Source organism: Oryctolagus cuniculus, chromosome 2 (assembly GCF_051225735.1).
Source record: "Oryctolagus cuniculus isolate XC-2025 breed Fujian yellow rabbit chromosome 2, ASM5122573v1, whole genome shotgun sequence".
In the NCBI taxonomy this organism is placed as follows: domain Eukaryota; kingdom Metazoa; phylum Chordata; class Mammalia; order Lagomorpha; family Leporidae; genus Oryctolagus; species Oryctolagus cuniculus.
This window is the reverse complement of record NC_142868.1, coordinates 51,327,090-51,352,502: the sequence shown is the minus strand read 5'-3', so window position 1 is coordinate 51,352,502 and position 25,413 is coordinate 51,327,090. Positions and strand designations below refer to the sequence as shown.

Sequence of the window (25,413 nt, the reverse complement as noted above, 5' to 3'; positions counted from 1 at the left end):
GCTGTATTTCTACCCATTAAACTATCCAAAAAGCAAATAAAAAAACAACCACATTTATAATAGCAACACAGATAATACTTAGGAATAAATTAACATAGGGAGTAAAATATTTGCACACTAAAAACTCCAAGTCTTTGAAGAACACATAAATGGATTAGAGGCATCAGTATTATTTAAATATCCATATTACTCAAAGCAATATAAAGATTCAATAAATATAAAAATTCCAATGGTATTTCTCATAGAAATAGAAATAATTACTCTAAAATTCATACGGAACCACAAAAGACTACCTGAAGAGATAAAGCAATCTTGAGCAAAAACAACAATGCTGGAAGCATCACACCTCCTGACTTAAAAATATATCACAGGGGCTGGCATTGTGGCACAGCGGGTTAAGCCACAATCTGAACCATCAATATCCCATACTCAAGTGCCAGTTTGAGTCCTGGCTGCTCCACTCCCACTCCAGCTTCCTGTTAATGCATCTGAGAGGCTGCAGAAGATGACCCAGGTACTTGGGCTCCTGCCACTATGTGGTAGGCCTGCATGGAGTTCTGTGCTCCTAGCTTTAGCCTGGCCCACACCTGGCCGTTACCTTTGTGGAGTGAACCAGTGGATGAAAGATGCACACGCACAGGCATCACTCTTTCAAACAAATAAATTGCTTTAAAATCTAATATATAAATATATGTATCTCACAATACTACAATACTCAAAATAGTTTGACACTGACATAAAAAAGAGGCACTCAGGCCAATGAAATGGAAGAAAGAGCCCTAAAGTGACCCCACATGTATACCATCAATCCATCATTGACAAGATTATGCATGGGGAAAGCAAATTCTCTTCAATAACTGCTGCTAGGGAAACTGCACATCCATATGCTAAAGACTGACACTGGGCCCTTATTTACATTATAAATATGTATATATTGAATTCATTTATTTTTATTTATTTGAAAGGCAGAGACAGGGATCTTCCACATGCTGGCTTCCTCCCTAAATACTCACAACAGCCTGGACTGGGCCAGGCCAAAGCCAGAAGCTGGGAATTCATTATAGGTACCCCCACATGGGTGGCAGGAATCCAAGTACTTGAGACACCATATTTTGCCTCCAGCGGTGTGCATTAGAAGAAAACGCATAGAGAGCAGATACAGGACTTGAACCCAAGCACTCTGATGTGGGCATCCCTACTGCCCACCCCTCACATCATACACAGAGATCAGCTCAAAATGGGTCAAAGACTTATATATAAGACCTGAAACTCTAAAACTACAAGAAGAAAACATAGGGAGAATTTTGGTATTAGGCAGTGATTTTGTTGGATTTGAACCCCAAAGCACAGGCAAGAAAACAAAAAATGGACAAGGGATACTGTGTCAAATTAAAAGCTATAGAGCAAAGGAAACAATAAAGAGGCAACTGTGGGGAGCAAACCGGACTAGACTGTTACTGGAATTAAGACTTATTCTATGCATCTGCTCTCCCACAATATGGCGCTGGGAGAGAAGTAAACAGCTTCCGCACAGCTGCCTCCAGTTCAACCAATTAACTGTAGGACTTGCTCCTGATTGGAGAGCAGCGTACTCGGCGTGTGGGCAGCCGAGTTGGGATTGGCGGAGGAGGACTATAAAGGAGGAGAGAAACGGCATGCACCAGGAACATCTATGGGGAACATCTAGCTGAAGGAACACCCGTGCAGCCCCCGAGAAAGCCGGCCGGCGGTGTGCCGCTCCCCTGCGGAAGTGGGGAATGCGGCCGGGGGGAACTGCCCTTCCACGGAGGTGGAAGGGATAGTAGCCAACCCGGGAAGAACCAGCAGCAAACCCGGGGAGGGCCGAGCAGACGAAAGAACAGCGCAGGGTCCTGTGTCGTTCCTCCACGAAGAGGGGGAGCGACATAATGGTGCCGTGACTCGGATAGGAAACCTGACTCGGATTAGAAAACCTAGGACGGATAGGAAACTTAGGAGGGAAGAAACGGGAAGAACTGGGAAAATACCGGAGAGAGAGACTAGCAAACAGCCTAGGGAAAAGCCAGACGAAAAGGGTGCCGGAAGAAGCTATTGAAAGCCTAGGCATAGACTCGGATACGGACTACGGGGGGAAGCTGGGAGAAATCTCTAAGGTCGAAAGCGAAAGTGAAAGCTAGAACAAACAGACTCGGACGCGGACTGTGGGGAGAGGCCAGGAGAAATGAGGGAGGAATATCGTTGGAGGAAAGCTTGGGGAAACATACCGGGTAGAGAAAAATGTTAGGGAAATTGAAGCCGCGGGGGGCAGGCCGAGGCGGAAACGGAAGCCACTTTGGGGTTCTCAAGTTAGCCCGGGAATAGGGGGCGAAAAGTTGAAACTAGAAGCTGAAACGTGAGCCTGGTTGGGATCCGTCTGATTAGCCCGGGGAGCAAAGGACGGGAAGCCAAACCGTGGGGCGGAGACGTACGCTGGGTTGAATTCGCCAGGCTAGCCCGGGGAACTTGGATTGAATGCTAGTGGTGGAGACGCAAGCTACGCTGTGTTACTCGCGGAAGCCGCCGCGTGCAGAGAGAGCACGGGGCGTGAATAGATAGGGAACGCTGGCGTAGGCCGTGGTTCAGACGCGAAAGGGTTAAGCGTGGAGACCGCGGAGCGCGCGAAGCCGAGCTGCGCAAAGCCGGGAAGCTGCGCAGATGAGAGAGGCGCGCGGGCTGAAGCGGCGCAGAGCCGGGAACCCGCCGGTGGGGCGAGGTGCCGGAAAGCTGCGGGGATAAGAGAAACAGAAGTTTAGAAGTAAAAGAGAAATAGGAATGTTGGCAGACAGAAGTAAAATGGGAGAAATAGAAATGCCCGGAGATAGAGAAATAGAGAAAAATAAGGCCTCCCCTCAACATGCCAATGAGAAAGCTTGGATTCGGTCTGCCCAATTAAGTGAGGCGATGAGCACCTGCGGGCAGCTAGCAGCTTATGCGCCCCAGGTCACCGAAGACAGGCACGAATTAACATCAGTAAAGCTTCCCCACAATGCAACAATTAGGAGGCTTGGATTCGGTCTGCCTGAATTAAGGCGGTAAGCGCCAGCAAGCAGCTCGACCAGAGTATGAGCTGCAGGTCACCGAAGATAGGCACGAACCAACACTAATAAGTCTCCCCCACAATAAGGCAATGAGAAGGCTTGGATTCGGTTTGCCTGATAGAGCTTGTAAGCCCCTGCAGGCTCGACCAGAGCATGCGCTGCAGGGCACCGAACACAGGCACGCATCAGCGCCTAAAAACCTCCTCACAATGGCGAAGAGAGGACCCGGATTCGGTTTTCCTGATTGATAGGACTTGTAAGAGCCTGTGGCAACTCTAGCAAGTAGAGCAGAGTGTGTGCCGCGGGACACCGAAGACAGGCGCGTATCAACGCTAAAAAATAAAAAGAAAGGGGGATCTGTGGGGAGCAAACCGGACTAGACTGTTACTGGAATTAAGACTTATTCTATGCATCTGCTCTCCCACAATATGGCGCTGGGAGAGAAGTAAACAGCTTCCGCACAGCTGCCTCCAGTTCAACCAATTAACTGTAGGACTTGCTCCTGATTGGAGAGCAGCGTACTCGGCGTGTGGGCAGCCGAGTTGGGATTGGCGGAGGAGGACTATAAAGGAGGAGAGAAACGGCATGCACCAGGAACATCTATGGGGAACATCTAGCTGAAGGAACACCCGTGCAGCCCCCGAGAAAGCCGGCCGGCGGTGTGCCGCTCCCCTGCGGAAGTGGGGAATGCGGCCGGGGGGAACTGCCCTTCCACGGAGGTGGAAGGGATAGTAGCCAACCCGGGAAGAACCAGCAGCAAACCCGGGGAGGGCCGAGCAGACGAAAGAACAGCGCAGGGTCCTGTGTCGTTCCTCCACGAAGAGGGGGAGCGACAGCAACCTACAGAATGAGAGAAAATATTTGTAAACTATACATCAGATACTATCAATATTAATATCCATAATGTATGAGGAGCGTCTTCAAAAAGTTTATGGCACATGCATATTATGAAAAAAATTATGCATGGATTTTAAAAAGTTTTTGCACCAAAATAAACTGGGGCTTAGGAAGATTAAGTAATGCCCAAATTGCTGAACTTCACATGGTGTAACCAAAGCCAGTGCTATTAAACTATTAAAGTATCTTGACTCCTGCAGTGCAGCCTTGACAGGACTTCCCAGGGATTAGAAAGTAGGGTTGCCCAGGCAAAAGTATAGAGCTGAAGCTAATTTTTAAGAGTTTCTCCTTGAGCCATTCCTTTCGTTTCCACATGTTCTTATTTTCGTGTGAAAACCCTTTCCCTAGTTGAAAATGAAGAACTGCTAAGAGTCCGTTAAAAGTTGAAATTGTGATATGTGGAGGGCATCACCTGGAATTTTCTGTAACACAGTATCACTGCATATTAACAGCTTCCCCTCCAACAGTGTTCTCTGCTTAAATGAGCTTGGGAGATCTTTGACTTAGAAATATGAACAACTTTTGTTACCACAGGGTTTATAATACTAGGAATCTATCCTCTCTGTGTGTCGATTGCCTATCATCTGATTGCTTTTCCCTCCATAGCCAAAAACAATTTCCACACTCTTCATCATTTAGAACACCAGTTCTGAAAGAGATTTTTCAAACGTCTATTGGATTTCAATGCTACATTTTTTTGCAGCCCTGATTTAATGGGGGTGGATTTGTCCAAGGAAACTGCTTACTCTTTTAAATACTGTAAAGCAAACAAATGTTATATGCATTATATTTCAAATTATATTCACTTCTTTGGTGAATATTGCAGGCCCCCTCATCTCAGTACGTGCTGCATCCAAAGGAAGCACATGTTAGATTCAAAAAACACTGAAGAGTGGTCTGGGTATGTCAATATTCTCCTCCTCTCTGTGGCTAAGGGTCCTATAGGAGTTCCGGGAACAGTTTCTGTTTTATAAAGGTCAATTTTGGCCTCTTTCTCCAAATCACCTCTCTTCTATCTCCAGCTCAGCAAACACCCTCTTCTCACAAAAGAGGAATCACATTTCACATGCTTTTGATATAGCTTAAATCCTACCCATAAAGAATATATGAATTAAAAATACGAACTAAACTATACTAAAAAGTGTTTCTGTATTTTTAAGCTCTGCTTGTGTTTCTTCAAATCTTTTAAAATTAATATATTGGATTTCATTGACAGTCAGAACCCTCCTATTTTATCTAGCAATTATTTTGAATACCACAGAGGGGAAAAAAGGTTGCCAGTTCTAACCACCAATGGTTCTAAGGGGCCTTCCAATTAAAGTTGCTAAAATATGAACAAAAAAGTGCATCTCCAAGGCAATGAAAACCAACAGCATTTCCTTCTGTATTCTGTAAGTGGTTTACCTATTTCAGACAGTTGTATTTATATGAAAGTTGCACAAATGATTTTATTCCTTCAAGGCCAGTTTTCCTCCCAACAAGGGCCATGAATCACTTGTAATAGAATCACCTGGGGCTGCTCATTACAAAGACTGCTGGGCCCCACTGCAGGATCACTGACTCTTGTGAGAATCTAGACAATCACACTTTTAAAGCTTTCCAAGTCAACCGAATACACAGCCAGAGGAGAAAACTTCTTCACAGTGGCACCCAGGCCAACAGCAATGCATGACTTGAGAGCTTTTCAGAAATGTAGACTCTCAAGTAGTGGGCATTTGGTGTGGGGGTTAAGATGCCTGAATTCCCATTTGGAGACCGTCGGTTTGTCTTGCTCTGCTTCCAACCGCTTCCTGCTATCACACGATAGGAGGCAGGAGGTGACGGCCCCAGCACTTGGGTGCCTGTCACTCACACAGGAGTCTTGGACTGAGTTCCAGGCTCCCGACTTCAGCCTGGCCTGCCTGGGCCAGCACTGGCTCTTGCTGGCATTTGGGGTGTGAACCAGTGGATGGAAGATCTCTCTTTCTCTCTCCCTCCCTCTTTCTCCCTCCCTCTCCCTCCCTCTCCCTCTCTCTCCCTCTCTCTCCCTCTCACTATCGTGGGCCATTTGGGGAGTGACCTCACATATAGAAGTGCTTTCTCCCCCAACCCTCCATGCCCCCTCTCTATTTCCCCCTCTCTCTGTAACCCTGCCTATCAAATAAATTAAATAAAAAAAAAACCCTCATCCCAGGCCTATTTAAGCAAAATCTACATTTTTAACAAGACGCCCACAAGAGATACATTTAGAGCAGCAGGGCAGGCTAGGAGGTCTCACAGCATGGTTCCCGAACCACAAGCAGCTGTTCCTAGGAATTGTGAGAAATGCAATGACGGGAGGTGTTGCCCAAGTTAGCTATGGCTTAACAAGCCTTACAGGTGATTCCGATGCTTGCTAACGTGAGGGAGCCACCTTGAAGGCCACATTTTAATTATACAAACCTGATGGCAAGTACTAATCAGGTTGACACAAGGCAAGGAGATTCACTGGTGGCAGAAGCCTGTTTCACAGCCACGGTCATTAAGAGTCATTAACTAGTGTCTCAAGAGCTAGGTAAGCTTTTAATCCGAGATGTTAAAATAATAGCATATACAACAGTCAAGACAAGTCAGGTAAGGAAATGCTGGTGACCGTTGATTCCTCCTTTTAAAGTGAGTCAGTGGTGGGTACATTCTAGAACTTTAGCAGTTTCTTTCTGATTCTTCAGTGCATCTGTGACAAGGCCACCATGTTATTAGCTCTCTGTGGTATCTGATGCGTTCCTTGAAATGTTGTCAATCCGAAGCTCAAATTCAGGACAAAAGAATGGTGGTTTTCCACCAGTTATATAAATGGGAGAGTTAATGATAAGAACACTTTAAGGAATAATTCATTCAACTGTTGAGCACCTGTCACAAATTAGACAATTTTAGATAATAAGAATTTGAAGATTAAAAGATAGTGCTTTCAGGCCAGCACCAGGGTTCACTTGGCTAATCCTCCATCTCCGGAATCCCATATGGGCGCCGGGTTCTAGTCCTGGTTGCTCCTCTTCCAGTCTAGCTCTCTGGTGTGGCCCAGGAAGGCAGTGGAGGATGACCCAAGTGCTTGGGCCCCTGCACCCGCATGGGAGACCAGGAAGAAGCACCTGGCTCCTGGCTTCGGGTTGGTGTAGCTCCGGCCGTAGCAGCCATTTGAGGGGGTGAACCAACGGAAGGAAGACCTTTCTCTCTGTCTCTCCCTCTCACTGTCTGTAACTTTACCTGTCAAATAATTAAATAAATAATCTTAAAAAAAAAGATAGTGCTTTCTCCCAAGGAGCATACAGCCCATTAGGCAAACAGGCATAATCAGAAGATAATTTTGCCATATTATGACACCGTGTATTATATATGTCTGGAATGATCAGTTCTTACAACCCCTGGCCTAATAGCAGTTTGAATATGGATTTGAAAAAGGTGAGAATAATGAGAAAGACCCATAAGTAGCCACTGGAACATTTTAAGCAAGAGGTTGAACAGTTACAAACATAGAAATGTATCCATTTAAGTGTCTTATAAAACACAATTTTTATAGCTAGCTATTGATCCATTGTATCACTAGAAGCAAGAAGGGACTTAGGTGATTCAAAACAATTTTAAAAAAATCTCTGACTTTAGCAGGTTTTATATAAATCATGCTTTAAACAATGCAGCAAATGTCTGATGTTTCTCAACATGCCCTTTTTATTATCTCCAGCATTCCATGGTTCTATTGTTTATGCCAGCATTATGCTTAATTAAGCACCATGACAATATCAATAAGAGTATGAAAGCAAGATGTGGCACAGATCATCCAAAAATGCAGCCATCCTGGCACAGAGATAAACCATAAAGAAACAAAGAGTACTTCCCAGAAATTGTTTTTCCTTTAAGTAGAAGATCCAAACATAAAAGATGGTATTCCGTAGACGAGAATAAGAGATCACAATGTCCATAGTCTTGAGCACTTAAACATGGTCTCAGGTCACTACACCAATAATGCTATCTATGCTGCTTTCATACAATTTAGGAAGGGTACATTTATGATTTCTCACTGCAAAATGAGCAGATCTTAGAAAAGAGAGCCTCCTATAAGCATGATTTTCTCTAAGGAGCCCTCTCTAACCTTCCCAGCTTGAGGTGGTTCTTTCTCAACTTCCCATGTTGTCTTGAAACTCTCTGCACGTTTTAATCATAGCACTCATCTCTATGAACTGTAGTTGCAGATTTATTGTCCTTCTTCTCATCAACAAAGGCCCAAAGGGTGTTTGGGTTATACTTAATTACATTACCGTCAATCTTCTTAGCCATCCATCCATCCACTCAACATCCATCCTACCTTCCATCCATCCATCTATTAATTGATACATCCATATTATATGTTATGTGTTATTTTAGTCACTGAGGGTATAGCTTTGGGAACTACAAACTCCTAGTTATAAAGGAGCTGAAGATCTATGACAGGAGACAGTCAACAAATAAATAGACAAATAAGTTAAAAAATTGCAGATAGTGATAAAGGCTGTACAATTAATGAAGCAAAGCAATAGGATGGAAAGAAATGGGGTGGAAGAGGGATCTTCAGGTTGAGTGTTCAGAGCAGGACTTACTGAGATTTTGACTTTGGAGCTGAGACTTCTGAACATCAGAAGAGAACTCAGGGGAAAAAATACTCCAAGCAGGAGTAACCGGAAATGCACAGGTCTTAAGTTTTCCTGTGCTTAGAAATCTTAAGAAATGGGGGCTGCAGAGAGCAAAGTCAGTGTACTGGGAGAGCGGATCTTGTTCTAAATTAAATTAGAAGCCTTTGGAGAGATACAAGTAGGCTAATGTCATCATCAGATTCACATTTTAAAAAAGCCATCCTGGGGTTCTGTGTTGTGGCATAGCGGGCCCATATTGGATCACCAATTTGAGTCCCGGCTACTCTTCTTCCAATCCAGCTCCCTGCTAATGTGCCTGGGAAAGCAGTGGATGATGGCCTAAGTACTCCTGCCACTCACATGGGAGACCTGGATGGACTTCTAGGCTTTGGCCCAGACCAGCCCTGGCTACTGTGGCCATTTGGGGAGTGAACCAATGGATGGAAGCCCTCTCTTTCTCTCTCTCTCTGTCACTCTGCATATCAAGTAATTAAAATCTTAAAACAAAAAAAAAGCTATTCTGAACACTATACGAAGCACACAAGGAGAAAAGATGCAGTTCATATGCTAGTTTTCCTCATTAATCAACCATCCCATATCTGGCAAATGTATCCACTTCATGGGATTATTGGAGTACCTGGATTATGCTAAGTGTTGAACCATTATACCAAAAACTGTGGTTATAATGGTGATGATGACAAACAGATGGAAGGGACAAATGCACTGGGAGAATTCATCGGCAAATTGAGAGAATTGTGTCCACACAACTGTGTGGAGAGCTGTGTAAAAGGATGGGAAGACCACTTTTAAGTGAGCAGGGTCTTTCTCTTCATACTTTAAGCTTCTATTGCTTCAGTTCTTGAAGAAACTTCTATGACTTCAGCGCCAGACTATTCCTTGAGTTAACCATACTGATGCACAATTTGTTCTTCCTTTACTTAACGAAATATTCTTTTAGATAGATTTTGTAATTATGGTAAATATGTACAACATAAAATTGACCATTTTAACTATATTTAAGTGTATTGTGATCCTCTGAAAAATTGGTGGGAAAAATAAAATAAAATATAATGAGCATTTCCCAAGAACTTTTTTAAAGACTCCCTCATATGGTGGTGGTTAGCACATTCATGTTGTTTTTCCACTGTCCCCACCAACCATCTCTAGACTTCCTTCACTTTCCCAATCTGAAGTTCTGGAATTAGTTATCTGTCATTAACAGCTCAGTCCAGACCACAGCCACTCTACTTTCTGTCTCTATGAATTCACCACTCTAGGTACCTCATGGAAGTGGGGTCATACAGTATTTGTCCTTTTATGGCTTTCTCATTTTATGTAGCATAATATCCTCAAAGTCATCCAAGTTATAACCTGTGTCATAATGTCTTCTTTTTAAAAAAATATTTATTTATTTAAAAGGCAGAATTGCAGAGAGAGGGAATGACAGAGAGAGAGATCTTGCATCTGTTGATTCACTCTCCAAATGGCTACAATGGCCAGGGCTGGGCCAGGCTGAAGCCAGGAGACTCCATTCAAATCTTCCACGTGGGTAGCAGGGCCCCAAGCACCTGGATCATCTTCTGCTGCTTTATCAGGCACATCAGCAGGGAGCTGGATTGGAAATGGAGCTGCTGCGACTTGAACTGGTGCCCATATGGGAGGCTGACATTGTTAAGTGGTAGCTTAACCCACTGTACCACAACACCAGGCCTCCTGTCTATTTTATGGCTGAATATTTTCCATTGTAACAATATACTACATTTGGTTTACCCCTTCATCTGTTCACAGATCCTTGGCTTGCTTCCACATTTTGACTATTGGGCATATACTCCTGAACATGGGTGTGCTGTAGGGGAGGTTTTTTGAGGCAGATTGAATATTCAATCACTTATTCATTCCCTTACTCATTCTTTCCCTCACTAATATTTCTTGAGTGTTTACTTAGGCTGGCACTGATATTTCTTTTAAGCTAAGGTACTGTAACTCAGTACTTTTGGAATATTCTCCAATGGATATAGAATGTATCAAAGCATTAGTTTCTCTCCAGGTTTAAAACCTGCTGAAGAAATTTTAAGCAATATACTCAACTAGCAATTGTTGATGGTTGGCATTGTGTGTGGCATGAAATCTGCTCCAAGAGTCTCGCAGAGGCTGATGTTGTGGTACAGTGGATTGCAACTGCCACTTGGGACATCTGCATCTCACATCAGAGTGCTGGTTGAGTCCCTGTTACTCCACTTTCATTCTAGCTCCCTGCTGATGCGCCTGGGGAACAAGAGCTGATGGTTCAAGTACTTGAATGTGGGAGACCCAGATGGGGTTCCTGGCTCTGCATCATAAACTGGCCGGGCCACTGTTGTTGCAGCCATTTGGGGAGTGAACCAGCAAATGGAAGATGTCTCTCTCTGTCTCTGTCACTCCACCTTTCAAATAAATAAATAAATCTTTTCTATTTTCTTTCTAAAAAATTGCATTCTGCCCTATATAATCAGTCTCCTAAAGAATGCAGAAAACTGCCAGCAGATAATCAGGAGAAAAAAATGAACTAAAAATTCTGGATCCGTGAAAAGAAAGTTACACTTTGGGAGTCAATTAGAATTTCAATGAGTTCAGAGATTGTCATTAGATTTTTGTACACATAGCTTTTTTAGAGATACCTAAAAGTTACTAATTGAATGGAGGATAGTTATGTAAATATCAGCCCAATGTTTATAGCAGTGAGCCAACCATCGAAGTGGATAAATCTGAATGATAATTTGCAGATTGTGCTTAAGGTCAGGGAGAGAATGAGTTCTCAGTTATAAAACAGATCCAGCTAGAATCTCATACTTAGAGTTCACAGAATTGTACATCGAATAAACAGGCAAATCAACTGCTTAAGCATTTAGTGCATGTGATGTGAAATAAATGAACCAAAAGGAAAAGAGGTAGCAATAGTAATAACAGGGAGGATGGAGAAATACAAATGAATGGTAAGGAAGGCGGAGTGGTTAGGAAAAGTGCAAAGTAAGTTCATGGCCCCAAAGGTTTTAAACTCACTGTGTTTCTTTCTTCAGATGACAACTCTGCCATTATTGTCAAAAAAAGAGAGCCAAAGAAATAAGCTCTAGAGAATAAAAATCAAGATCATAAAACAGCCTACACACATGCTTCACAGGCATACTTTACATGCACTGCTTTGTCATCCCTAGAATGCGATTCAAGAAGAAACACGGATGGGAGAAAAGTTTCCCAATGTGAGGTATGTTGGTGGTAAGCACTGCCCAGTAGTCAGGACTTCAGCGGGCGTGTCAATCCAGGACAGAAATGAATGCAAGCAGCTGTGTTTCACGATCTGACCTCAGGCCGCTGGAGCTGTAGTATTTCCATAATATGACTGTAAAAAATATGTCCCTCTAGCCTTATTTGCTTTCCTTAATGGATAATGCTTCTGGCTTGGATCTTTGTGTGGAAAAAAAGGATCTTTTGTCTCATAAAATGTTACAGAGGTTGCTATGGCAACACACTTTAATTTTATTCCTATCTCAGAAGATAAACATGGAAAAAATGCAATTGGCAATTTAATCAAACATTTAGCATTAGCTTTAGGTCTACAGAGCATTTTTGCTTTTTGTTTTTAAGGAACATTGGCACTTTTGTTAACCTTCTGCACTCAATTAAGCAGAATCCTAAAGTCCTGTCTAAAAGGTATTACGCTGCCAACTTAAAAATACCCTGTGGCCAAGTTTTAAAACCCACAGGGGAAAGCAAGCATGCTGCTTCTATGACAAAATTCTTAGGTGGCCAGAATGAGTTTGCATTTGTGGGGAATTTTCTCTGGGCTAAAAAAAAAATCCTGACCATCTCCACATTAACAAAGGCAGTGCCAATTTGATTTGAAATAAAACCTATCTGTTGAATACAGAGAAAATCATGGAAAGATTTTCTATTAGTAAACTTCGCAATACACTGCATTAAAACCTTTGCCATTAAGGCAAGTTGTTTGCTTTGCAGTCGGTAAATAACCAAGGTTATTGCATGCAGAGGAGGTCATTTGAAGCCCCAGCTCCCTGTTGAACTGTAACAATAAACATTTACAGGAGACTCCGAGGCTTCCACACTTGCCAGCCTCATAAAACGAGGCAAAGAGCACAAGGCGGAGGGAAGACACAGGAAGCAGGGTCGGCCTTGCACTCTGAGCATCTGGCTCCCGAGGCGGCTCCTCTGCAGTTGCAGGCCCTTTGGCCCCTGACTGTGTTCTCAACAGCTCTTCTCCGCCGTTACCCTCACGTGACAATGTCATCAATCTTTCTCCTCTTTAAGAGAAGAATCTAGGCAGCAGAAGAGTTCAGGAAGGCTGTGGTCAGTGTCTACCACGCTCCAGCTACGCCCCGTGGGGGCCGGCTCTGAGTGTGATTCTCCATGTGCCACACTACCCGATTCCCCAGCTCGCGCCACCATTTTCCCAACAAGGGTCCTCATCCGTTCATTAAGTGATTGGAACACATGCATCCTGCCCGATTTTAACTCTGCTCGACCTTTGCAGAGTAGTTAACATCACTGTTATGACGGATATACACACTAACATTTAGCAATACCCAGAACAAACATACTGAGATCACAATACTTTTCAAACAGCGCAAGTATACAATGAAAGGGCCTACCTAAGCTGTTCTGGAAGCATTTTCCCTTCATAAAAGTCCCCCAGTATTTACAGTCTGTAGATGAGATCACACTCTTGAAATGCTACAGATGCACTGTGAATGAAGAGGAGCCAGAGGGAAAGAGGTTGTTCACGCTGACACTACTTGTATTGAGAAGATTCGACAGCACGGGCAGGCGGGCAGGCGGGCGTGGTGCTCACTGGCCACTCACTGGCCTGCAACAATATTTGCCCAGTTGCTATGCAGAGAGGAGCAGCTGCCAACTCACTTCACTAATAAGCCTGAACCTGGCCTTTGCAGATAAGAGCGGCTATTGTTCACGTGAATGGGCTTGCTGATAAGATTCCATTAAGGTAGGTACAGAGACGTCTTCTTTGAGGACAAACTGTAGAACTGCTACATTTCTCTGCCACGCTCTGAATTTTCACAGCTGTTGCAGAAAGTAAACCAAGAGCTGATCACTACCGTGTTTATTTTTAAATTAGATGTCCCCTCTTCAGGAACACACATGTAAGAAAATCACCTTTACATTAAAAAAAAATGTATTAGCTAATTTATTTAAAAGACAGAGGTACGGAGGGAGAGAGGGATCTTCTGTTTGCTGGTTCACTTCCAAATGGCCACAACAGTCAGGGCTGGGTCAGGCCAAAGCCAGGAGCCGGGAGCTTCATCCAGGTCTCCCATGCGGGTGCAGAGGCCCAAGAATTTGGGCCATCTTCAGCCACTTTCCCAGGTGCTTTAGCAGGGAGCTGGATCAGAAATGGAGGAGCCAGGACTCGAACTGGTACATATATGGGATATTAGCATTGCAGGCAGTGGCTTTACCCCCTACACCACAGTGCCAGCCCCAGATGTTTTCTTTAAAAGGACACTATGACTGGAAATATAGACTAACTCACCTCCCCCATATTTCCATTTACATGTAGATACGCATATGTATATACATATTACTATTTTAAAAATTTATTCTCTGAAAGGCAGTTACAGAAAGAGAAGGGGAGTTTTTTTTTTTTTGTTTTTTTTGTTTTTTTTGTTTTTTTTGACAGGTAGAGTGGACAGAGAGAGAGAGAGAGAGAGAAAGGTCTTCCTTTTCCATTGGTTCATCCCCCAATGGCCGCTGCGGACGGCGCACTGTGCTGATCCGAAGCCAGGAGCCAGGTGCTTCCTCCTGGTCTCCCATGGGGTGCAGGGCCCAAGCACTTGGGCCATCCTCCACTGCACTCCCGGGCCACAGCAGAGAGCTGGCCTGGAAGAGGGGCAACCGGGACATAATCCGGCACCCAGACCAGGATTAGAACCCGGTGTGCCGGCACCGCAAGGCGGAAGATTAGCCTATTGAGCTGCGGCGCTGGCCGAGAAGGGAAGATCTTTTAACTACTGATTCACTCCCCATATTGCTGTAACGTCCAGGGCTGTGCCAGGCCGAAGCCAGCAGCCAGGAGCTTCATCCAGGTCTCCCATGTGGGTGGCAGGGGCCCATGCACCTGGGCCATCTTCTACTGCTTTTCCTAGGGCATTAGCAGGGAGCTGGGTCAGAAGTGAAGCAGCTAGGACTCAAACCAACATGCATATAGGGGACAGGCATTACAGCTGGTGGCTTTACCTGATATGCCACAACACCGGCCTAGGCTTATAATATACATATATAATATGTATACATATATAGTATACATGTATTTATACACATATCTAACATACATATATATATATATACATATGCATATATGTGTGTATTAAAGTGGAGATTTACTTTAGGAAACTTCCCCCAAATTCTGAATGAATCCCTTTGGGTTTGACAGGTCTCCCTACACACATGTAGCCCCTAATGACACTCTGCATGAGCACACGGAATGAAATGTGTGCAAGTTTGAACAATACAGACTAATGTAAAGCACATGCCAATTTAGGCAGAGTTTAAAAAAAAGTCAAAGACAGATGTTTTTCTTTTTGTATTTAGAGAAACACCCTACTATTTTTTTCAAATCATCCTGACTGTGTGCATTTTTGTGGGATTATATGAAGGGAAGACTATTCAGATCCTGACTTTAACTTCATGTAATGACAAAGGCACATGAAAGCAAGCATATTCAATGCATCTTTGTAAATAGCTTTTAGCAATGATCTTAGTGTGTTCCATAATAAAGGAAAAATGGAATAAGTTATTTAATATGTAGGATACTTTTGGTGTTCTACTCTAGAATTTCTCAAGTTTCTTTAGATTTAAAAGACAAGTTTATTTTGGTGGAAAAAATTTGAAATCCATACATAGCCTTTTTCCATAAATTTGCATAAATGTTGCATATTCGTGAAGACCTTTCATATTTTGAGTGGAATTGTTAGAGTATGTGATGCATATGAAGGAGTAAAGTCTTTCCTGCATGGTAATAGCACTTGCAAACATTTGTTTTTTAAACAGCCTATGTGCTTTTAAGTAGCAAAAGAAAGAGTCATTAACTAGGTATGCTGCAGGAGAATTCAGTTCATTAAGCTGATGTAGGAAGGGCACGCAGGATTCCAGCTGCGGAGAGGCAGTCCTGTTCAGGGAAGCAGTGAGCCTAGCTTCCTCGTTGAATTGACGCCGTCATTTAAAGCTATACACGGATGCATCCACACCTGATTGTGGCATAAGTTATGTATGTATAAATAGAACGCTTATGCAGTATTTTTAAAGCAACTCGCTGCTACAGATGTCAAAACCTGTCTTCCTTATGTATACTTTCTTTGTATTTTTATCACAGCCCCAATTTACAACTATGTGTTCATTCACCATTGGCCATAGCATGTAAATTTTTGAAGTGATATTTGATGGAAAAAACACAATTACATCCTATCTTCATTTCTGAAATCAAACTTATATCTGTCTCCAAATAGCAAGGGAACTCCAGCACCCCACCCCAAAAGTTATTAACGTGTTTGATTATTGTTCCATTTTCCCTCTTCAGTGGTGACATCCAGCTTCCATTGCAGCTGTTGGGCTACTGAGCATTGCTACAGAAAGGACATGGCGACATCCAAGGGCTCAGCTGAGAACAAAAGTACAGATGAAAGACACAGGGGGCAGGCACTGTGGCACAGTAGGCTAAGCCTCCACCTGCGGTGCCGGCATCCCATATGGGAAGCTAATTCAGGTCCTGGCTGCTCCTCTTCTGAACCAGCTCTCTGCCATGGCCTTAAAAGGCAGCCGAAGATGGCCCAAGTGCTTGGGCCACTGCACCTATGTGGGAGACTCAGAAGAAGCTCTTGGCTCCTGGCTTCAGATTGGTGCAGCTCCAGCCCTTGGGGCCATTTGGGGAGTGAACCAGTGGAAGGAAGACCTCTCTCTGTGTCTCTTTTTCCCTGTAATTCTGCCACTCAAATAAATAAATAAAATATTTAAAAAAGGATGGAAAGACAGAAGGGTGGAAGGAAAGCAGGAAGGAAGGAAGGGAGGGAGAGAGGAAGGAAGGAAGGAGGAAAGGAAGGAAGGGAGGGAGGGACGGGGGAGGGAGGGGGCTGTGAGCTCTGTGGGAGGGTCAGGTGGAGTCTGGAAGGGCAGGCAAGCAGCCTCTGTGGGGGAATGTGGATGAGTGAGCAGAGGCATCAAGATCACAGTCCCAGCTCACAAGGAGATCTGGAGGACTCCACAACGGTGCTTTGTTTTTCTTTTGTTCTTCATTCTACTCTGTATAAAAACACATGCATCTTTCTCTCTTCACCATATTTTTAAAATTACATAAGAATTTCCACAAAGTATGGTGGGTGTGGGGAATACTATCTAAAATCCAGGGTTTGGGGAAGAGGGGCAATGAGAGAGAGAGAGAGAGAATCTGTGCAGTACAATGTCAGTCATGTACATATTGCCACATGATTAAACTGACCAAATTGAGTCAAATTTCTGAGCAAATGCTAATCCTCATAATTTTCAGTGTGTGTGAAATGTGGAAGCTTAAAAAATGAGATTCAGAGGGCTGGCACTGTTGGTGTAGTGGGTAAAGCTGCTGCCTGCAATGCCAGCATCCCTGACTGCTCCACTTCCCATCCAGCTCTCTGCTATGGCCTGGGAAAGCAGTGCTTGGGCCCTTGCAAATATATGGGAGACTCAGAAGAAGCTCCTGGCTCCTGGCTTCCAATCGGTGCCGCTCTAGCCGTTACGGCCATCTGGGGAGTGAACCAGCTGATGGAAGAGTCTCTCTCTGCCTCTCCCTCTGCCTCTGCCTCCTCTTCTCTCTCCATGTGACTCTGACTTTCAAATAAATATGTAAATCTTTAAAAAGAAAATAAAGGCCGGTGCCGCGGCTCACTAGGCTAATCCTCCGCCTAGCGGCCCCGGCACACCGGGTTCTAGTCCTGGTCGGGGTGCCGGATTCTGTCCCGGTTGCCCCTCTTCCAGGCCAGCTCTCTGCTGTGGCCAGGGAGTGCAGTGGAGGATGGCCCAGGTGCTTGGGCCCTGCACCCCATGGGAGACCAGGAAAAGCACCTGGCTCCTGGCTCCTGCCATCGGATCAGCGTGGTGCGCCGGCCGCAGCGCGCCGGCCGCGGCGGCCACTGGAGGGTGAACCAACGGCAAAGGAAGACCTTTCTCTCTGTCTCTCTCTCTCACTGTCCACTCTGCCTGTCAAAAAAAAAAAAAAAAAAAAAAGAAAAGAAAATTAAAAAATGAAGATTTTTAAAATGGAAAGATTTAATGTAATGCCTGTAAAGATGCAACCCGCAAAACATTTTAGAATTAGACAGCACAAGCACAATACGAGCGTCCCTCTCAAAGCTGCAGACTGAGCGGACACAGATATCACTGGTATAAGGTTTACATTTTCCTTGAGAGTTGGGAGTGAGAGATTTGTGTAGGTCTGCTCTATTGAAATTTCTTAAACCTTATTTTATTGTAATCTGTAATTGTGAAGTAGTGATACATTGAGTTCTCACATACCCCTCACCCCACTTCCCTTATTGGCATCTCATATTACTGTATTTGTCACAATTAATGAACAATACCCAGCTTCCCCTACTTTTTTAATCCAAACTCCTTTTACCACTCTCACATGTGAGGGAGAACACAGTATTTTTCCCTCAGTGTCTGGCTGATCGCACTCTGCATGGTGGCCTCCAGTTCCATCCATCTTGCTGCAAATGACAGGATTTCATCCTTTCATAGCTGAGCAGTATTCCTCTGTGTGTGCGGCGTGTGCGTGTTTGTACACCACCTTTTCTTTATCTGTTCATCTGATGATAGACACATTGGTCAGTTCCATACTTTGACTATGTGAACAGTGCTGCTATCAACACGGTGGAGCAGGCATCTCTTTGATAGAGTAAGTTCATGCTTTGTGTGTAGATGCCCAGTAGTGGGATTGCTGGATCACATGGCAGATTATTAACCGTGATTAAAATTACCTGTGTATCCCTAATTTTCCCTTTATCACTAAGTAGACAAAGTCCAGTGAATTTTTTGCTCTATATCTACTTATTGGTTATTAATGACATAATATATTCATAATAATGGCTTCCCAAAATTTCTCATAGAGTTGAAAGGACCCTGGTGCTTTATTTGTTTATTATTTTAAATGGAAATTGTGAGGACTGGAGCAGACTTTTTATTTTTTTTTTAAAGATCTTATTTATGTCTTTGAGAGGTAGAGTCCCAGACAGAGAGAAGCAGAGAGAGAGAAAGAGGTCTTCCATCTGCTGGTTCACTCCCCAAATGGCTGCAATGGCCAGAGCTGGGCTGATCTAAAGCCAAGAACTAGGACTTTCTTCTAGGTCTCTCACATGGGTGCAGGGGCCCAAGGACTTGGGCCATCATCTACTGCTTTCCTGGGCCATAGCAGAGAGCTAGGTTGGAAGTGGAGCAGCCGGGACTGGAACTGGTGCCCATATGGGATGCCAGTGCCACAGGCGGAGGCTTAGCCTACTACACCACAGCATCATCCCCTCATGCTTTATTTTTTTAAAAATATTTTTATTTTTATTTGGCACATACCAATTATATTTTATTACTATTATTATTTACGTGAAAAGCAGAGAGATAGAGAGAATGAGAGATCTTTCATCTGCTTGTTTACTCCCCGAATGCCTACAACTGCTGGGGCTGAGCCAGGCCAAAGCCGGGCATCTGCAACTCAATCCGAGTCTCCGTTGTAGGCGGCAGGGACTCAAGTACTTGAGCCATCATCTGCTTCCTCTCAGAGTGTGCTTCAGCAGGAGCTTGAATTGGGAGTAGAGGCTTGAGTTGGGAGTAGTGGACACACTCAATTCCCCTCTCCTCCCTCCCTCCCTCCCTCCCCCCTCTCCTGCTAATGCACACTCTGGGAGGAATCCAGGCACTCTGAGTAAGACGTGGGCGTCCCCAGCAGCATCTTGCCTTCTGCACCAAGTGCCCGCCCCACCATGGCGCTTTAGATTCTTCACTAGGCTACCGAGGAATTTCAACTTCCATCTGGAGAGTTTTTAAATATTAAATTGAAAAAGTTTGTAGATAATTGAAAAGGACCTCAATGGACAGCTCAATGGGTACATTTCTGACATGTTATAAAAACATAAAAAATATGTCTGGAACTTAAAAATCTTAGAACCACATGATGTTACTAAAGTTTGGCTGTTTTACAGTGGAGCTGCAAGGGCAACTCAAGGTCAAGTGATGGAACAAATGCTCCTAGGTAGAAAGAGCACAGTGTGGTTCTCGCCTTTCTGGGTGGCCTCCCCGGTTAAGATAAAACACTCTCTGAGGCCGGCGCCGCGGCTCACTAGGCTAATCCTCTGCCTAGCGGCCCCGGCACACCGGGTTCTAGTCCTGGTCGGGGTGCCGGATTCTGTCCCGGTTGCCCCTCTTCCAGGCCAGCCCTCTGCTGTGGCCAGGGAGTGCAGTGGAAGATGGCCCAGGTGCTTGGGCCCTGCACCCCATGGGAGACCAGGAAAAGCACCTGGCTCCTGGCTCCTGCCATCGGATCAGCGTGGTGCGCCGGCCGCAGCGCGCCGGCCGCGGCGGCCATTGGAGGGTGAACCAACGGCAAAGGAAGACCTTTCTCTCTGTCTCTCTCTCTCACTGTCCACTCTGCCTGTCAAAAAAAAAAAAAAAAAAAAAAAAAAAGACTCTCTGGAGGAGCTCCCAAGGAGCAATCTGGTGTATCCCCACCCTCAGTGCACCTGCTCATCTCCACTGAGCCTGGCCAATCCAAGCTGTCCAGACAGCCTTGACTGTGCCCATAAAAAGACACACCATGATCCCAATGCTTCTAACAACGTGCAGTTTCCTTGTGATACCTGGTTAAGAGAAAGTCTGTTCAAGGACAAGGAGATTGGTAATGCTCGTGCCACCAAAAAAAGAAACATGCTGAAGAACCATGTGCTTGTTATATAGAACATGTTTATATCTTCATGGACTTATGAATCAATATGATTTTCAAAATGCAAAACTTGGTATTGATAGTTACAGATAAGCGTCTCCTTCTGAAAATCCAGAACAACTTTGTTCTTTATAACAAGGTGTAAATCTAGAAAAGAATGCAAGCCGAATTCGATGTGTCTAAAAATATATTACTTTTTTTTTTTGACAGGCAGAGTTAGACAGTGAGAGAGAGACAGAGAGAAAGGTCTTCCTTTTCCATTGGTTCACCCCCCAAATGGCTGCTACAGCCTGAGCGTTGCGCCGATCTGAAGCCAGGAGCCAGGAGCTTCTCCTGGTCTTCCATGTGGGTGCAGGGCCCAAGGACTTGGGCCATCCTCCACTTCACTCCCGGGCCACAGCAGAGAGCTGGACTGGAAAAGCAGCAACCGGGACAGAACCAGCGCCCCAACCGGGACTAGAACCCAGGGTACCGGCACCGCAGGCGGAGAATTACCCAAGTGAGCCGCACCGGCCAAAAATATATTACTTTTTAGTGACTGATACTCCAGCGCTCCTAGAGAAAATTTTCTGTTTGCTGCTGTCCAAAGAGATTAGCTAAATGCCAGGAGATCATATCCTTTCTCTTACATTATCTTTGATCTGTTTCACACTATTATGATCAAGATACTTTCTTTGCATCTAGAATTTGGTCACAGGACAGATCAGAGGTTTATGAGTATTTTAAGGAAGAGAAAGAAATCCACTATACCATAACAAATACACTGGCTCTGCAACAAACATCAACATCATCTTACTAGACTTTGAAGACAAACTTTTCTCAAGGCTCTGTCTTAAAAATAGAAAAAGGAATTGGCTTTTCCCTTCAATTTAAATGAGATACTCTTCCATGAACTTTTCTTTCTTTCATGACGTAGGGTGACAATGACGAGGTCACATACTCCATCTACTAACCACCTGGAAATACTGTGGGACAACAGAATCTTGGTTCTAGAAATGGTCTCCACCGCGCTGAAGCCTGAACATGTGCTTTCCCGCCGGAGGCCGTCCTGCTGCTGGCTTCCCTCCGCCCTGGCCATCTGGAGCTCGACCTGCTTCTGTCAGGCTGGACAGCTGTTGCTGAGCGGATGCGCTGCGTCCTTCCTCACCTCTTGGTTTCCCACCTGGGGCTGGCTTGCCCTGGGATGTCTTCTCTGCTTACCTCCAGGTCTCCTTCAGGTCTCAGCTTGGGAGTTGCATCTCCCTCTTCCTCTACCTCGGCAGAGCTCTTGCTCCATGCATAATTACTTGTGTCAAAAGGACAGGAATGGGTCTCCAAAATCCCCTGCAGTACCCTCAGAATCGACTGCCATGTCTAATGAGCTTCTGATAACCACTCGATGGATGCCTATTTAATGAACATGAGTTGTAGCAGGAATAGTCACTTACATTGATGGCATTGGTCAGAAAAAAAAAGTGATGAACTCAAGTTTTCTCAAGGGTAATACAATACTGGCTCTAGGAAAATGTGTGCCCTTTGTATGGGAGCAAAGGAAATGAGAAAGGATGTGCTTTTCAATATTCAAGAGACCTATGACTTAATATGTAGTGATTTTCTCTAAAAACATGAAGATTCAGACCCAAAGTTAATAATTACATAAATGCTCTTGTGATCCTAGAGAAATTAGTTTATACATATATAAAATAAATATATAGTGTACTATAATATGAATATATATTATCTATACTCTTTCAGTGAGTCTATCCACAATTTTAAATTATTTTATCTGTAAGCTCTTGAAGAGCAGTAGTGGATTTCATTTGTATTTCTGTCTGTCTCTAACAGTATTATGCCATAGATACCACTTAGATCCTTGCTAAGTCAGAAAAATGAGTGAATAAGTAGTTCTATTTTTATAGAAAATTACAAAGAGATTAAATGTTAAAACACATGGTAGACTGAGGGGGGAGATGCCCTCACTTGGGGCATTGGTTATGGCTTATCTAACCTCACGACAGTGAGAAACACGGGCTTACTGGCATTTGAACAAGAGAGCTGCGAATGCCCACTCAGGTATCTCAGCAACTGCTGAGTGAATTCCCCCTGAGCTGGGACAATGCCCTGCTCCAGGACAGCGAGACTTTCATCTTCCCCAGCATACTGAAGCCCACATTTACTTTCCCAGCACTTGGGAGCAGCTCCACAATTCTTGGACTTCAGTAGAAAGAGACTGAAAAGCAGCCCCTTGGGAAGGAGATTCTATCGTGGAGAGCACCTCGTTCCTGGAAGACCTTGGTTTGTACTTACATCAGGTGAATCTCCGACAATGCCTTACACGTGTATATATAAAACACGGAACTCCACCAACTTTCTCCCTCGTGTGCCCTTTTGCTGAGGACGAGAGCTTTATCCTCCTGAAACTTCATACAACAAAATCTACATCCATTTAAAAGACACATACTAAAATTACTAACACAAGGAGAAGCTGAGTGGAAAAATGACAAATAATTTTATTGGCAATAATTTGGGGGGGTTCTCAATGTGCTCAATGTTACTGAGATTTGACTTTAATCATGGAAACGAAACGGTTTAATGGCGAGATAGCTGATACCTTGATGTTTCTCATTATAACTATGTGTTCTTCAATGATGGAGAACGTCAGGACCCCCTACTCTCGTTGCCAGGATCCAGGCTTTGACTGCCTCACATCTTCTCATCCCAACCCTTTCTCTCCAGCGCCATCCTTTCCATCGACATCCAGATTTGTATGCACAACTGCTCTGAGATCGCCAGACAGACACTTAGTAGGAAGCTCCAGCAAACAGTCTAAGAAGACTTGACGCCAACTCTCTTCTCAGTCATCTGCCTGTGAAACTTGTTCATGCAGCTGTTCGCATTTCCACTAACAAATCCACACAATCGCTCAGACTCCAAATCATGTTTGCTTCTATTATCTATCAAGCCTCACAACCAAGCTGTGACCTCTAAATGGACCTCTAAAATGGAATATGAATCCAGCTCTTCACCATCTCCTTGGCTACAACAAGCCACTCCTGCTTTCCTGCTTAGACTCCTCCCTCTCCTTTACCAGCCTCTCCTATAGCCCTCTCTCCACACAGAGCATGGAGCCATGCGTGTCTTCTGAACACCAAATGCAGACCACTGTTCTCTTTTGGGATCAGGGGATCAGCAAATGGGTTCCCACTGTGGTTGGAAAAAGAGACCCTGCCTGGCTGAAAGGCCCCACTTGGTGTGAGTCTTTTCAAGGTGCCCTCCATGCCCTCCAACTCCAGCAACGCTGCCCTCTCCCACTTCATTCCCATCTCAGGGCCTTCTCCATGGCTTCCTGTTTCTGGTAACTCTTCCCTCTTCACTGAGCACAACTTTCTCAGGGAGGCCTTCTCTGTCCGTACAAGCTACAGGAATCTTGACTCCCTGGTTACTTTCCAAGCGTGTAACATCATCTGAAGCCATATAGCTTCCTTACCTGTTTATGTATTTGCTATCTTCTTCCTCTTGCAGGGACATAAACTTGATGGCAACAACCCAATCTGTCTCATTAATTATTACATCCCCAGGGCCTAGGACACAGGTTTGCCCCTAGGATCCTTTAAGGGTGACTGACTGAATAGATCTCAGGTATGACTTATCTGCTTTGTGCACTGGTTTGCTCCCATAAATATCAGAGGCTCTAGAAATAGTGTATATAAACTACCTAATGAAGGGCAAGAAACAGAAAACACAATGAATAGACATCTGGTCACTATAGGAAGAATGTTCTTTTCATAACTCTTAGACATGCTGGGAGGCAATTTGGTAGAGTGAAAAGGATGTTTGAAGTTACAAAGCACTGGATTTGTGTTTCTGTTTGTTTTATTATCTATATCATCCTTGACCCAATCTTTCAGCTTTTTTAAAAAAATTCCTATATTTGAAAGACAGAGTTACAGAGAGAGGGAGAAACAGACAGACAGAAAGAGAGATCCTCTCTCGTTTTTTTTGGTTCACTCCCCAAATAGTCGCAATGGCCAGAGCTGGACAAAAGCCAAAGCTGAGAGCCAGGAGCTCCTAACGTCTGCCTGGCCCAGCCCCTGCTGTTGCAATCATTTGAAGAGTGAGTCAGTGGATGGATGATCTCTCTCTCTTTCTCTCTCTCTGTCTCTCCCTCTCTCTATAACTCTGCCTTTCAAATAAAAATTAAATCTTTAAGAAAAACATAAATGCTAAGCAAATGCATGTAATTTGAATGCCCTTATTACGTGGAAATACCTGTTAATTAATGGAGGGAGGAAGTGTAGTAACGCTTGTTCTTTCTCCTGGCGTTCCTCCTGAATTAAGTGTGTAAAAGGTAAAGTTTCACAACTGACCCCATTTTAGATGGACTAGCTCATCCAATCAGCAGTGGATGGCATCTACTCTCATTCAAGCAAAGGTAAGCTTCAGCTGCCTCAGTAAGGGGTTAGAAAAACAATATGAAAGTCCAGAATAATCTCTGGATTACACGCATGAATGAGAGCTTTCAATAAGCAGCAGCCTCTGCATGTGCTTTGATCTTCTTTTTTCTAACAACAAAAAATAGATTTTTGAAAATCGGTCATTTGCTTATCAGTCCCTGGTGGGTGGTTTACTTCTTCACTTCGGCCTTTTCCAGTGTGACTGTGGCAAATGTGGGAAAACGGGCCTCGGTGATGATTTGGGTTTCTCTGGCTCATCCTTGACTGCGTCTGGAGATTCCGTCCAGCACTGGGCCCTTGGCAGCGGCTGCACTGGTCTCTCTGGCCCCTTCCTGGCTCCAGGGCGTACTAACAGGCCCCAGAAATGTCTCCCTCCAGACCACAGATGCATTTTCCAACTCTTCTACAGACAGTGCTTCTTCTGTTATTGTAGGTAACTCTGC

General features: G+C 44.3%; 1 protein-coding gene across 4 annotated transcripts in view; it reads right to left on the bottom strand.

The window, feature by feature from the left end:
- PALLD (palladin, cytoskeletal associated protein) overlaps positions 1–25,413 on the bottom strand; it is a 458,616-nt gene that overhangs the window by 365,502 nt on the left and 67,701 nt on the right. Inside the window, exon 1 of one of the 4 annotated variants that reach the window (XM_070068274.2) lies at positions 13,219–13,354. The exons of the other annotated variants lie outside the window; for them this stretch is intronic. Coding sequence (XP_069924375.2) covers positions 13,219–13,238 — 20 coding nt within the window. The 5' untranslated portion in view covers positions 13,239–13,354. Of the gene's footprint in view, positions 1–13,218; positions 13,355–25,413 lie in introns of those variants that run through there. 4 annotated transcript variants of the gene reach the window in all.